We start from the raw sequence: 14,855 nt of genomic DNA, 5'->3' as shown, positions 1-14,855 counted from the left end.
CCCGCGTCCCCTGCATCGGCAGGCGGACTCTCAACCACTGCGCCACCAGGGAAGCCCTACAGTTTCCTTTTTGATGAGGATGTCTCCATGGTGGGGTCTAACATACCCCCTCTTTTCCCTGCATTTCCTGTGAATGATAATTCCTTCCAGAGGCTTATTCAGATTTGGGTTAGGTCTTTTTTTTTTTCCTCTTCTTTTTTTCTCTTTCTGGTATGTTTCATTGTTGGTGATAAGTACTTTCATCGAGTCATATGATGTCTGGTTGTCTCTCTTTGTCATGTTAGCAGTTGTTAATGACTATTGACTGGATCCATTAATTCTTTGCAGTTTGTAAAATGGTGGTATTTGGACTCTATCATTCATTTTTCATTTTTTAGCTGGAATATTTTATAAAGAGAAACTTCTAATAAACTATTAGGTTATGCAAGGTTCATTTTGATTAAGGAAAACAGAATAAATGGTTGATCACCCCCCCCCGCCCCCTTTGATTACCAGTCTTCAAAGTATTGAGCTGGTTTTATGGTATCATACAAAGTTGATGAGTGAGTTGTTTAGTTTTACTTTAATCATTATTATGAAGTCATGGCTTGTAAACCACTGGATTTGTTTTCAGTCCATTTTAGCAGTAATTCTTCCTAATGGTTTCACGTGCCATTGCTGGCCGGGGGAGCCTCTCCAAGTTGCTTCTGATTCCTTGTGACATGATCCGAGGAGACTCTGATAGCTGCCTTGCTCTCTGGTATGACAAGGTGTCCAGGGTCATCTCATGTGTGCTCTGCCCCAGACCTATAGCCAATCAGCCATTTCTTGAAGGAGAAGTGGTATCCGAAGATGACTGTCTGGGCAACTACTCATTTAATAAAAGAGGATGCAGACGCTGTGCTAAATAAGTTAATGGATTTGCTCCAGTCTTCTAAACAGACTTCTAATCTAGATATTTTCTCCTAACTTTTAAACTAGCAAGCGAAAGCTATTAAACAAAATTAAAGACACAAAGAAATGTGCGTTTCTTGCTATTTGAGATTTCAGAATACTATATTAAGATATTATCTCCTGGGGACTTACCTGGCGGTCCAGTGGTTAAGGCTTTGCGTTCCAGTGCAGGAGTTGTGGGTTCGATCCCTGGTCAGGGAGCTAAGATCCCACATGCGTTGTGGCCAAAAAACCAAAACATAGAGCATGTTGTAACAAATTCAGTAAAGACTTTAAAAGTGGTCCACATCAAAGAAATCTTTAAAAAATATACTGTCTCCTAATTGGAGAATAATAAATACACATTTAGAATTTTGAAAAGGAAATAACTTGTTTTTCTTTTGAAGAACATTATGTGAGATAATAAGCGGTTAAATTTGTACTACCACATTTCGTCAAATAATGTGCACTGTAAAAATGAAGTAAAAAAATCTGTGCAAAAATTACATTTTAAAATTATATTTAGGCTACCTAATGCCATGCAGTTGGTAGCTGGTAGTGACTTGATCATGCACTCCATTTGATAATAAGTTATTTAGTAGTTATGTGAACTAACATTTTCAAGTATCTTTTCTAAGCTACCAAGATATTGCATATAGGTTTATATTCACCCAGAAATAATCCAAGTTATTGCAGCTGAAGTTCTTTCAACCACAGCATTTTACAGGATTCCTGTGGACAAGAAATTAATGTATTTCATGGGATATTTGTGTTTTTAAAGTAGAACTTGCTTGCTGGGAACGCTTTAAAAAGAAAGTATTTGCATAAATGTTATGTACATAGCTAGTAATTTTGAACATTTATTCCACTGTTGGAAGGTATTTTTGCTTGAATAAGAACTTTTCTTACTCTTTGCTCCAAGAAGACACATAATGACACATAATCTTGTGTTCTTGATAGCAGATGTCTGCTGTTGGTGACAATGATTATTCCTGTACATGTTTAATACTTCTGTTTTGTTCTTGATAGTTCTGGTTCTCTGTTTAGATGTTACGAGCACTGTCTCTTGAATATTTTTTGTAATATTTCATTCTCCTACAGTTATTTAATAATAGTCAAATCATTTAGCTTGCCTTAAAAAAGTCATATTTTCTTTTCCTTTTAGGAGGCGCTAGCTACAATTAGGCTTCTTGATGTCCTTTGTGAAATGACTGCTAATACTGACCTGCTCGGCTATCTACAGGTTTTTCCTGGCTTGCTGCAAAGAGTGATTGGTGAGTGAAATATCGCACATATTATTTTATTTATTTATTTATTTATGTATGTATTATTTATTTATTTGACTGCGCCGGGTCTTTAGCTGTGGCATGCGGGATCTTTGGTTGCAGCATGAGGGATCTTTAATTGTGGCATGCATACGGTGTATAGTTCCTTGACCAGGGATTGAACCTGGGCCCCCTGCATTGGGAGCGTGGAGTCTTAACTGCTGGACCACCATGGAAGTCCCCATATTATTTTTAACTAAAAAATCTTTGACTTGTCATACTGTAGTATACGTTCAAACACAGATCCTTAATTTTCAGTGTATTAGTATATTTTTGAGATTTTTTTGGAATATTTTTTCTTGAAAGGAATCACAGTGTTTTGGTAACAGCTCAGGCTCTTGCCACTTAACCTGCTGTTTGTGATGCCTAATCAGTTGATGAGGATAGTAATCCTGTTACACAGGGTGCCCATAGTGGGTATTCCATCAGTAGTGGTTGTGATGGTGATGATGGAAGGGGCAGTTATGACAGTGATGGGGGAGTTATGACAGTTATGGGGTTTTGACGATGTTGGCAATTGTCACGCTCCTATAGTTTTACCAGATTTGTTAGTAAATTTTTCCAGTTACACTTATGGAACATGAAGAATATTGCTTTACCCATAGTACTGATAATTATGTATTCTGTTCTTATAAGAGAACTGTTTTAAACAAGAAGCCATTGCTTGAAATATTCCCATCTTTGCTAAAAAGCTGTTTGCAAAATAATTCGTCTACAACCTGTTCCTTGTGCTTAGCCATGCTTATGGTTGCTCTTCAGTGTTTGCTATTTTTTTCTTTAAAAAAAAAAGATTATACTTATTCTGGAGACCCATATGCTAAGAAAGATGAATTGGTGTCTAGATGGGTAGATGAGTTAGCAGTGAGCTTTAGGAGATATTTAGAATCGCATATCAGTGTTTTATTTTGAATGCCGTGCTTCCAGTGATAATTAAAATAAGACATCACAAACCTGAGAAACTGAATCATTGTGGGAAAAGCATGTGTTTGGAGCCAGGGCAAACATGGGCTGTCAGCCCAACTCTGCCCAATGACTAACTTCTCTGAGCCTGATTTCTTCATTATAAAATTGGGAAAGTGACCTGCCTTTAGTAACTTTATTGAGAGTGTTAAATGAGATAATGTGAAAACATTTAATAAAGCTTCTGGAAGATTGTCTACTTTCATAGGCTGCCTACAAGCATTTCATAGAGTGTAACAATGTTAAGTTATTTCTTCTGAGGGTACCAAAATAGATTAATGGGGAACACATGCTGCCTTCTGATTATCTGGACAATGAGAAAGAAAATCAACGTGCTTCATGGTTTTTGTCACATGGCTCATTACAGATAGGTGTTGCAGGTTAGACTTAGCTGACTGTAGTTGTCGCATGAGTTCCTTCATAAAGAAGTTGGAATTGGAAACCTTTTACTAGGAAAGATGGTAGAAAATTTTTAGCTAATTTTTCTTTGTGGATAAATAGAAAGTCCAGGTGGGGGTAATCATTTTGGCTTATCTGCAAAACTAGAGTCATGAAAAATTCGAAAGCAAAAGCAGAAGAACCTTCTAATTGTTCTTTTAAAGAAAGCTTTCAGTACTCTGCCTGTATTTTATTTTAATCCATTAAAATAAATTAGATTTATTTATGGGAATCTAGTATAAAACATAAAAATAAAAATTTTTCTATGGAAAATGAATTTTATTGTTTTTGTCATAGAACTTTTACGAGTGATTCATGTAGCTGGCAGTGACACCATAAACATCTTCAGTACCTGTGCTTGCATAAAAGCAGAAGGTGACATCTCAAATGTGGCTGAGGGCTTCAAGTCTCATCTCATTCGTCTGATTGGAAATCTGTGTTACAAGAATAAAGATAACCAAGACAAGGTACGGTTCTTTCTTAGTGTATTTCATACATATATGGCTTTATTTAGAACATAATATTTAGGATTTACAATCTGTTCACTTTGGGGGAATGAAGCTTGAGGTGCTTAGAAAGTAGCCTGAGGTATGTCTATATGCATGTATTACCACAGGTAAACGTAATGTGTCATATTTGTTTGTATTAGGGTTTGTATTTTTGTAATTTTGTGTTGTGTTTGTCCATAGTGTGTTTGAGCCAGTCTCCTTTCTTTTAAATAGTCAATGTTGTCCTAAGTCTGTGCATTTAAACACACTATTTGTTTATGTAGAGAACAGTGAATAAAAAATAGAACCTAGAAATTTTCAAACACATAGTAGACGTTTAATAAACAGTAGTTTTTATTGACTGTTATCTTAAAAAAACAAACAAACCGATGGACCTAGAGTCTGTCATACAGATTGAAGTAAGTCAGAAAGAGAAAAACAAATACCGTATGCTAACGCATATATATATGGAGTCTAGAAAAATGGTACTGATGAACCTAGTGGTAGGGCAGGAATAAAGATGCAGACGTTGAGGAGGGACTTGAGGACACGGGGAGGGGGAAGGGGAGGCTGGGACGTAGTGAGAGTAGCATTGACATATATACACTACCAAACGTGAAATAGCTAGCTAGTGGGAAGCTGCTGCACAGCACAGGGAGATCATCTCGGTGCTTTGTGACGACCTAGAGGGGTGGGATAGGGAGGGTGGGAGGGAGGCTCAAGAGGGAGGGGATATGGGGATATGTGTATACATATGGCTGATTCACTTTGTTGTACAGCAGAAACTAACAGAACATTGTAAAGCAATTGTACTCCAATAAAGATGTATAAACAAACAAACAAACAAACCTTAACATCTGTGCCCTACATTTATGGATGATAGCATCATAAGCATTTCTTCCCGATATCTTGAAATGGACATGATGTTTAAGTATTAAATCTCTGAAAACTCGATAGACTGCCATTAGAAACCTCTTTTGTGCTGAATAGCTTAGGGGTAATTGTGTTGATAATGTGATTAAAAAGAGACGGCAGGAGAATTGGACCATATGCTTCATATTGAACAAGTCTGCCTGTATTTTTCCAGAGTTTTACTTTGGGTGGCATTTGTTCTGCTTCATCAGGTATTGAATATCTGTGCGGCAGGTTATATGTTTTCCAAGATGGCTGCAGAGGTACCTCGTCATTCTGCGTGTATTCCTGCCATGTGACTTTCCCCCTCCCCCATCAGGGCTTAGATTTCTTTCTCTGTCCTCTTGAATCTAGATGACTAAGGCCCTGTGACTGCCTTGAGTAATAAAATATGGTGGGAGTGATCCTGTACCACTTCTGGTGTAGCCTTTGACTGGTCTGGCAGATTCTGTATCTGGCTTCATAGAAGCCAGTCACCATGTAAGAAGTGCAGATTCCCTGAGATCATCATGCAATTCCCTGAGATTACCAAGTCCACGTGGAGGAGTCCTGGAGGATGAGATGCAGTGAGGGGAGAGAAAGGGACTAGTCAAGGAACACCAAGGAACCAGGCATGTAAGTGAGAAACCATCTTGGAACTTTTTAGGTAGTTGCGCAGTTCCCTCGTTCCAAGCTCAGTTCCTCAGTTGCCCAGTTGATGCCACATGAATCAGGGACAGCCTGCCTGGCAAAGCCCTTTCTGAATTCATGACCCACAACACTGTGAAAAAGGTAAAAAATTGGGGAAAAAATTGTTTTCTAGGTTCTGCTTCTGTTAATGCCTCTGTAAGCTAACGTTGGACTGATCCTCTTGCAAATAATAATTATAAACTCTGGACAAAAGACAGCTATGTGAAGACACTCAGATTTGACACAAACAGATAGATTTTGGAATCGGAATGACAGTTGGAAGAACGGCACAGCAGAGAGTGTGCCATGCAGGGCAGTTAAAACTCTGATAGAAAATCTACAGTACTTTTAGCTTAAAGAATCAAAGGACAGTTTGGAGCAGTCACAGCCTTTAGAAAGTGAAAGGGGGAATCCCGGAAAGGAGAAAGTTAAGCCCCACATTCTGTGTACCAGCCACCTAAATAAATCCCTGCTGATGCTTGAATCAGAGTTGCATGGGGCAGGCTCCAAGCAGCTAAGCTAAGGATAAGATAATTATACTGAGATTTGAGCTGCCACCCTGGAGTTTACGGTTTTACTCCAACCACGGTAATTACCTGCTAAAACAAAAATATCAGTATTCTTTAGAGGAATATAATAGAATCTAGAATTTTCCACAGCATAACATTCACAGTGTCTAGTATAACTTACAATCCAAACTTACTTGAAACACAGAAAAATATCCCCCGTTATCCAGACAAAAAAGATAACGGAGATAGACTGTGTGGTGACACACACGTTGGGCTTATCAGACAAGGATTTTAAAGCAGTTGTAGCTATGCTCAAGGATGTAAAAAAAACATGCTTTGATTGAATGAAAACATAGCTTATCTCAGCAGAGAAATGGAAACGATAAAAAAGAACCAAGTGGAAGTTCTAGAGCTGAAAAATGCAGTATCCAAATAAAATATAAAAATTTTACTGAATGAGCTCAACAACTTGAGATGACAAAGAGTCAGTGTACTTGGAGATAGATCAATAGAAACCATCCAGTCTAAAGAACAGAGGAGAGAAAAGGTTGAAAATGGAATGGTCATCCTAAGATGCTAAGTTTTGGGGTAGTCTGTTTTGCAGCATTTGGTAACTGGAATAATTCCTATAGGACATGGTGCAGAACTGAGCACTGGATAATTGGCTCTTTTATCGCCTGTGTGTACTGTTTTGACGGCTCCTCATCTTCAAGCAGGTGTGAGTGGGAGACTCCTGACCCACCCTTGGAAAATTACTGGACTGATTTTTGTAAGAGAAAGTTGATAGAGGATAAAACACTTTACCTTTTCTTAATGACCAAGACCGCCTTTTTTCAGGAGCACAGAAGAAGCGGTTTTCTTGTGTGTTTACCTGTACTTTTGCTGCTAATTTGGATTGGCTTCTTAAAGGAACAAAACGTAGTAACCCTTAAAAGGCTTATGAAATAGCTCGCTGAAGTCAGGATCGGATTGCACCGTAAGTAAATACGGAGTGTGCCCGAGTGCTGCCCTGGAGAGGTCGCGGGGCTCACAGGAAGTCTATAGTGTGTCCTTCACGTGTGCAGTCGCTAATAGCACTGCTGACTTCTGAGCAAACACTCTTGAAGGTATGAAGGAGTTCATTCTTTGAGTGTAAGAATGCCTCTGTTTCTCCTACTTTTTTTTTACCTATGCCCACAAAAAGCTTAACCTGAAAGCATTACTTGTGGGTTTTTTTTTTTTTCTCTTTCCAAAGAATCTACCACAGCATAACAATCTTGCAGCCAAATCCTGATTCAGTCTGAGCATTAGAGACATTAGCCTTTGCTCATTGATGCCTCAAAGGATGGAGTTCACTAGTGCTTGACAACTTTAGTTATAATTTGGGAGGAATGGGTGGTTATGTAGCAGGTCTTTATCACCATGCCATTAATTTTCATTGTATTGTCTGGATGGATTGTCCCACTTCTCTGCGAATTGGGGCCCAAAGGGATGTTTGGCTCTTTCTCTACTAAAAATATGAGTTAGGGGGATTTTGTATCATTGAGCTTAATTTAGTTCATCCGTCACCCAGAGGGAAAAAGGGACTCATGATTTGTTTAGTGTCTACTGTGTCCAGTGTTGTGCTTAGTGAACTACATGTATTATCCACTTTCATCTTTGCATCAGCCCTGCAAATGCGGTTCTGCCAACCACACGGTAGGGAGAGGCCATCAGTTAGTGATTTGCAGAGTCCAGAGTAGAATTTAGATTTGTCTGTGAGCTCCTGGGCCTGTGCTGTCTCCCCTGTACCATGGAGCTTCTCATTTGGGAGCTCTCCAAGGGTTTGGAGAAGGGGTTTAAAATAGACTTCCTGAATGACTTGAGACGGAAGATGCTGGAGTTCTGGTGAACCCTGCTCTCCCAGGCTAAGCAGCCCCCTCGGGCCTGCTCTTGGTTCAGGTCTGCCACCTGTTTGCTGCTCACATCCCTGCCTCTGGTTCATCCAATTCATCAAATGTGGATGGTCCCAGCCTTGGACCCTTAGATGGATAAGACAGACAGGTGTGTCCTCCTGTGCATCTTCCCCTCTAGGAGCACCGAAGGGCCATCCTTGCCTCGTTGAACTGGAATCCCAGAGTTACTGACACACACTTCCTGGAATCTTTGTGTACTGCCTGGCTGCTCTGAGGTTTGATCAAAAGCCATTTAAGCCCAGCCTGGTCTCTGTGCTTGTCTGTGTAACTTTGTTCATTGCATTGAGTGTGTGCCCGCCTGCTGGATGGCTCCCCCTATAGTTAGTTATGTGGCCCTTTCCCTGTTACAAAGTTCTTTTCATCTGCATTAGTTCTTTGGAGCCTTTGGACACCTCTGTGGAAAAGGCTGAAAAGATATTATCATCACTTTCTAAAGGAAGAAGCCAAGGCTCAGAGAGACTAAGTGTGATTTAATTCACCTAGCATTTATTGACTGGAGACTGCTATGTGCCGCACGCTCTGGGGAAGACAGAGTCACCTTAGTAGGGAGATCCGCACGGGCACTAGCAGCTCTAAACAGAGTCCCTGTGGGGAGGGCTGTCGGAGAGGAGCAGATGACTGACGTGGTCCTCCGGTCTGGCTGTGCCAGTGCCTGGAGTAGCCCTCTCTCAGCCAGGACGGGAGCTGGCCTGCACCACAGTAGCAGGAAGGGCAGTAATCTTCCTTTCCATTTGTGTCTTTGGGCAGTGTTTAAGAGGATCACGTTGCCTGGTTTCAGATTGAAAATCTGCTCAGAAATTTGTCTTATCCAGTCTTCCATGAATCTTGAACTCTTAGGTCTGTACACATGATAGATTGTAGTATTTCCTGAATTGTAAAGGAATTTCTAGACTTCCCTTTACCAAGTCATGGTAGGGAGATGTGCTTAACTACTTAGCGACTTCTTACCTTGTGTTTTGTGCTCGACTTACGTGGTATTTTCTTGCTTCATCTGTAGTGGTTAGTTTACTTTTAAAACCTTTGTGGACCTGAAAAGGAGATTTTATTTTGGTTTCTGTTGTGAGAAGCACATGGGTATTCATGCTGTAAACATGAAGAAAGCATTCTCCAGCTTCTTCTTTGTTAGGAAAAGGGAGTGTATAGTTTACTTTTTTCTTCCCCGTTCTTCTTTTCTTTGCTGTTGTCATGAATTCTTTAACTGAATGCTTTATTAGAAGAAAAAGCAAACATGGTTTTTGTTTTTGTTATTCCGTAAAGCTAAATGCATTTTCAAAAATGGATGAGCAGGTGATCTAGTTTCTCTACCTTCTTTTTCCCCCAAAGAAATCATACTGACTAAGGTGGGCCGTCCACTGTTTTAGCTGCTGAATCCATTCTGCCAAAGGTTTTGTGGAAATGCTGTTCAGTTTCTTCTCTTCCTCCTCCTCCTGCTGATAGAAAAGATTGCTAGCATTGACACACGTTTGATCCCATGTGTTCAGACGTTATGCACGCATAAAGCTTTCATTAAAGGCATAACTTCATTTTAAAAATAAGCCTGTCCTATATGGAAAAGTTCAAAGTGTAAGGACAATAAACTGTTTGACCACCCCAATTTGGAATAATCTATTTTGAAGGTAGGTTTCATTTTTATATATACATATATATATAATCTTTGTGATGCATTTTTCATTAAAATGTTTTACCCATTGTGTGATTCCCAACATCTAAACTGTACCTGCTATATAGTAAGCCTTCAGTAAATTTTTCTTGAATGAGAATTTAAAATATTTCTCAACTGTCCACTACATACTGAGCACAGTTTTAGATGCTGAAAATATAAAGCAGGTAAGACACAGCCCTCCTCTTCAAGGAGTCTCAATTTTACTATAAAATTTCCTGACTATACTTGTAAACAAAGACATGTAGTAAAAATAAAATAACTTTTTAAAATAAAAATTAATATTCTTCTAAATTCTGGGTTCTGTAATTATTTTTGAAAGTCTTTTTTATGTTTAGGATATATTTGAATATATTCTAACTTATTGTAATTTACCTTATTCTTATTTGATTTGTCCATATCTATATTTTAGACTGTTAGGATATCTATACAGCATAATATTTGCAAATAATTTAAAAAAATTTAATCTGAAGTTTAGGCTTTGCAGATCTGATTGCACTTTTTTCATTAATCTTAAAGTTTTAGACTAAATTTATGATTGTTAAGCATTCGTAACACGATTCTTTTTTTTCTTTTCTTGCGTTATGCGGGCCTCTCACTGTTGTGGCCTCTCCCATTTGCGGAGCACAGGCTCCAGACGCGCAGGCTCAGCGGCCATGGCTCACGGGCCCAGCCGCTCCGCGGCATGTGGGATCCTCCCGAAACGGGGCACGAACCCGCGTCTCCTGCATCGGCAGGCGGACTCTCAAGCACTGCGCCACCAGGGAAGCCCAACACGATTCTTTTTGAGGGGAGGGGTACCTTTCACATCCAGATGGGAGAAGCCTTGAGCAGGCAAACTATTCAGTCCTTTTTAAAAATGATTTCTTCCTATTTGAAGTGTTCTTAAGCAGCATATTCACCAATTAAATCATGAAACTTAAAAAAAATCTCTTGCTATTTCCTAATTATTTTCTTAAGGTTAGTGCTCTTAGCAGGGGTCAGTCCTTGTCTTCTGCGTCAGTGCTGACTGACCCAACAGTGACCCAGAGAATTGACTGAGTGCGTGTTCTGCAGAGAAATGAGCGCTTGACAAGTGTGTGCTGGTGTTTCCTTTGTGCTGCTGCAGAGTGGGTTGAGGTGGCGGGGCCCTTGGCGCCCTGTCCTCCCACAAGGCCAGCACCTGCCTTCTTGGCCTGTGCCTGCCCTGTGTGGGCTTCCCAGCCTGCATTCTTTACCCCAGGGACCTTAACTTGGCCTTTAGAACTCAAGGTCATAAGGTGCCTCCTCCTCAAAACCTTCTGAGGTAGTGCAGGGAAGCTTTCTCGCCCCCGCTCCCCTTTCTACCCTGTCAATCTACTCCTTACTCCCCTGCTTTATACTCCCCCCACCCTCGGTTTCTGTATGTAAATACATTATCAGTTGTTAATTCTGATGCATATTGCAGCATATGTGTGCTGTTGTTTTCACTTAAGACTTCATGTGATACGCATCCATAAACTGACCCCTGGCAAAACCATGACGTACACAAAATTTGACTTTAGTGTCACTCAGTTTTACTTCAGTGAGTAAAAGCTGTACCTTCCTAATCATCTTCCACCACCACCACTTTTCCTTGCTTCTCCCTTGAGGATTAGTCTTCTGTGAAACCCCTTTCCCTAGATCTCCGTGGATGATAGTGGCTAATCTGCCCTCTTTCCCAGACACGTATTTTTCCATTTTTACAGGAAGCTTCAATACCGTAACTCTATTGGGGAGTTCCGGATAGGCTAACTGGGGAATTCCAGATAGGCTATTGAAAATGTCCTGACATTGGGCTCTCCCGGCACTGGCTCCTCTGTCTTCCCTCGGCTTGTAACATTTGGATCCATAAATATGAGTGATGCTTATGGGGGAACCTTACAACAGACAGGAGGCTTGGCATAGTGCAGAGAATCCAGACAAGACTTAGAGAAACCCACATTTGCCTCTGAATTTCACCACTTTTTAGCTGTATAAAGTATAAATTGGGACATGTGACTTAACCTCTGAATCTCAGCTGCTTCATGTGTAAGGTGGAAACTGTTACATCTACCTCGCCGGGTTGGAAGGATTAAATGTGATCACTTAGGTAAAGCGTCTAATAGCGTGTCTTGGTGTCTGGTGTTGCTTACCGCCTCCTGCTCTCCCCTCCCGCACCAGCCTCACTGTAAATGAGCAGATCTAGTTCATTTCAGTGTCTCCCCATTGTACATATTTAAATGGAAATTTGTACACATTTCACAGGTGTTTACAGAAACCCTCATATTCCATATTCTCTTTTTATTACTTTTCTAATAGATGGGACTTTTGGGAGGAAGCAGAGTGAAAGCAAATATGAGAACTTTCTTTAGGATGAGAATGTTTTTTTTTTTCTCTTCAGTTTGACCACAGATGCTTTCTGAGTTGAATTTCTCTTTCGTTATTACTGAGTAGAGAGCTGAAGTGTTTTCTGTGTGGATACCAAAATCTGTTCTAGCTCAATCCCGAGAGTGTGTTAAGGAACTTTTAAATTACGGGTGTATGGCCCAGCTCAGTTAGACTCTGTGTTTTCTGTCTGTCAGAAGCACGTTGCACAGAATCTCAGCTTATTGATTTGAAGATTGAATGTATAGGCAAGAGCTGGCTTGCTTAGAATTCCACTTCTTTGTAATGTAATCCCAGTTCAAGAAGTATGTCAAAATTCATAAATCAAACCGTCACCATTAGTTTCCTGAACTTATAGTTCCTGTTACAGTAAATGAAATTAAAATTCCTATCTTGAGGACACATGTCGTGGTTGAGTGTATTGTAAATTTTTTCTTCTGAAAGACCCACAAGCCCCTTTTCTGTGTCTTGTAGAGTGATCGGCTTGTTGTTCTGCAGAAAAGCCTTCATGTTGTTTAACAGGAGGAATCATGCTAAATACATAAATCAAATACAACAATTTACTGTCGTCTGTCACTATTGCATACTAACTAGGCTCCTGCCTGTGCCAGGCTCTTCCGTGGTTCCCACTGCTCTCTTCCCCAGGAGCCTGTAAGCTCCTTGCAGGCGGGACACACGTGTTTGGTTTAACACCTGCCACTATACCTAATGTGCAGTGTGAGGAATTAATGGGCAGTGGATGAGTATCCAGATTTACTCGTTAGTCAGAGCTTGGGTAGTTGAGTTACTTGCTTGGAGCAGTAAAGTAGCAGGCTGACGTCTGACCTCCAGACCCAGATTCTCTGCTGTGCTCCAGTGCATCCACATTCGCTGGAGAAAGAGACATTTGAAATCTTGGACCAACGTGTGTGAGTCCTTAAGAGGGGGCACCTTTTGTAAAACAGCGCATGTGGGACTGACTTTGTTCCCGGCAGTGATCGCACTCCTTAGTTTCTGTTGAACTGTTTTGAGTTGTCTGTGACTTCCTGGAGATTAGTGTAGAAAACTGCATTTCAGGGAGGTGCATATTTCTCAGAAGCATCATTTACACATATCCTAGATACCGAAAGGAAGACAGTGGGGAAGTCATTTGCCCCGGGCGACTCAGCAGTTTGTAAAAGCCTGGAATCCAGTTTCCTTTACTAGGCCATGTGGTCAGTTTCTAGACTACAGGGGTTTTAAACGGATTTGTGTTTAATAGTAAAAACCATTATTTCGCAGTATCCGTAACAAGAGGTATCTGAGAGACTTAGGTGAGGGGAAAACCAGCCACATAAACTGAGAGATGTACCTTGTTGGATGGAAATATGGAATATTGTAAAGATATGCGTTGGTTTTAGACTCATTCTTAATTGCTAGGCCAATGACAGTCCCCTGAGGGGGGAACCCAGAATTTCGACAAAAAATGAAAATAACTGAGGAATTATCTCAACAGTATTAAAATATACCCTAAAGTTAAAATAATCAACAACGTACAGAAATCCATAGGTTAGTGGAAGAGAGCATCCTTTAGAAGCAGACCCCTGAGAAGTTATAAGAAGTTAACATGTGAGAAGGAAAGCCCAGAAACCCAGAGAGAAAAGGAAAGTTTGTTATAAAAGTGAACCAGGGATAATTGGTTAACTAGTTGGAAAAAAAATCTAACCTCACCCATAACGAACACCACAATAAGTCTTGGCACAGTGGTTAAGACTCTGCACTCGCAATGCAGGGGCCCGGGTTCGATCCCTGGTCAGGGAACTAGATCCCACATGCGTGCCGCCACTGAGGAGCCTGCCAGCCTACCGCACTTAGGACCTGGTGCAACGAACCAACCAAATAAATAAGTAAATAAAATATTAAAAGAAAATGGGGAGTAAAGGGTTAAAGATGGAACCGTAGAAGTCTAGCTAGTATTTAGTTGATTTTTCAGAATAACCAAGGATGTTTTATGGATTAGAAATAGTGAAGATTGTCATAGCCTTAGCTATAAATAAATGAGAAACTCAGGCTCAAACCACCCTAAATAGGTTTACACGTGGCGTTCTGCTAAATAATTGTTGGGTGACCCTGAGCAAAGTATTTAGCCTCTTTGCAACTCAGTTTACTCAGCCAGAAAGAGGGTCATATTAGCTCTTATGGCAAAGAGCGGCTGTGAGGAGTAGATGAGATCGTCCCTGTACGATGTCAGATAAGCACTCCGTCATGGTCAGCTGCATTTATACTTATGCCGACGTCGACATTGTTGATAATATTAGAAACAATCCACTTTTCCATCCCTTGGGAATGTTTCAGTAAATTATGGTGGTACGATATGTAACCAATAAAACCATGTTTTCAAAGAGCATGCACCATATTGGCCCAGTGCTCATGACGTTATGGTCAGTGGGAATTCGAAGCAGGACACAACATTGTATCTCGTAAACCCCTACTTTTATATTTTTGTATCTATCTTATATGTATATTTACGCAGATACAGAGGTGCATGACAAAATGACCCCAAAGAAATACACTAGCTACAACATTAATAGCAGTTATCTCTGGCTGGTAGAATTAAGGATTGGTTTCTTTTTCCCATGTATTTTTTTGTAGTATTTGCAGTGAATGTCAAGTCACTTTAATAATAAGAAAATACTATTAAGAACGGAAAGGGGCATGAATGCCGA

General features: G+C 40.3%; 1 protein-coding gene across 1 annotated transcript in view; it reads left to right on the top strand.

The window, feature by feature from the left end:
- The window catches only part of ATXN10 (ataxin 10), a 158,397-nt gene that overhangs the window by 63,963 nt on the left and 79,579 nt on the right, over positions 1–14,855 (top strand). The window contains exons 8-9 of the mRNA XM_007453909.1: positions 2,078–2,186; positions 3,933–4,102. Of these exons, the coding sequence (XP_007453971.1) occupies positions 2,078–2,186; positions 3,933–4,102 (279 nt within the window). The remainder of the gene's footprint in view (positions 1–2,077; positions 2,187–3,932; positions 4,103–14,855) is intronic.

The sequence above is a fragment of the Lipotes vexillifer genome, unplaced genomic scaffold (assembly GCF_000442215.2).
Source record: "Lipotes vexillifer unplaced genomic scaffold, Lipotes_vexillifer_v1.1 scaffold382, whole genome shotgun sequence".
NCBI lineage: Eukaryota > Metazoa > Chordata > Mammalia > Artiodactyla > Lipotidae > Lipotes > Lipotes vexillifer.
Note: the sequence above shows the minus strand (reverse complement) of the source record. Positions and strands in the feature narration are given on the sequence as shown.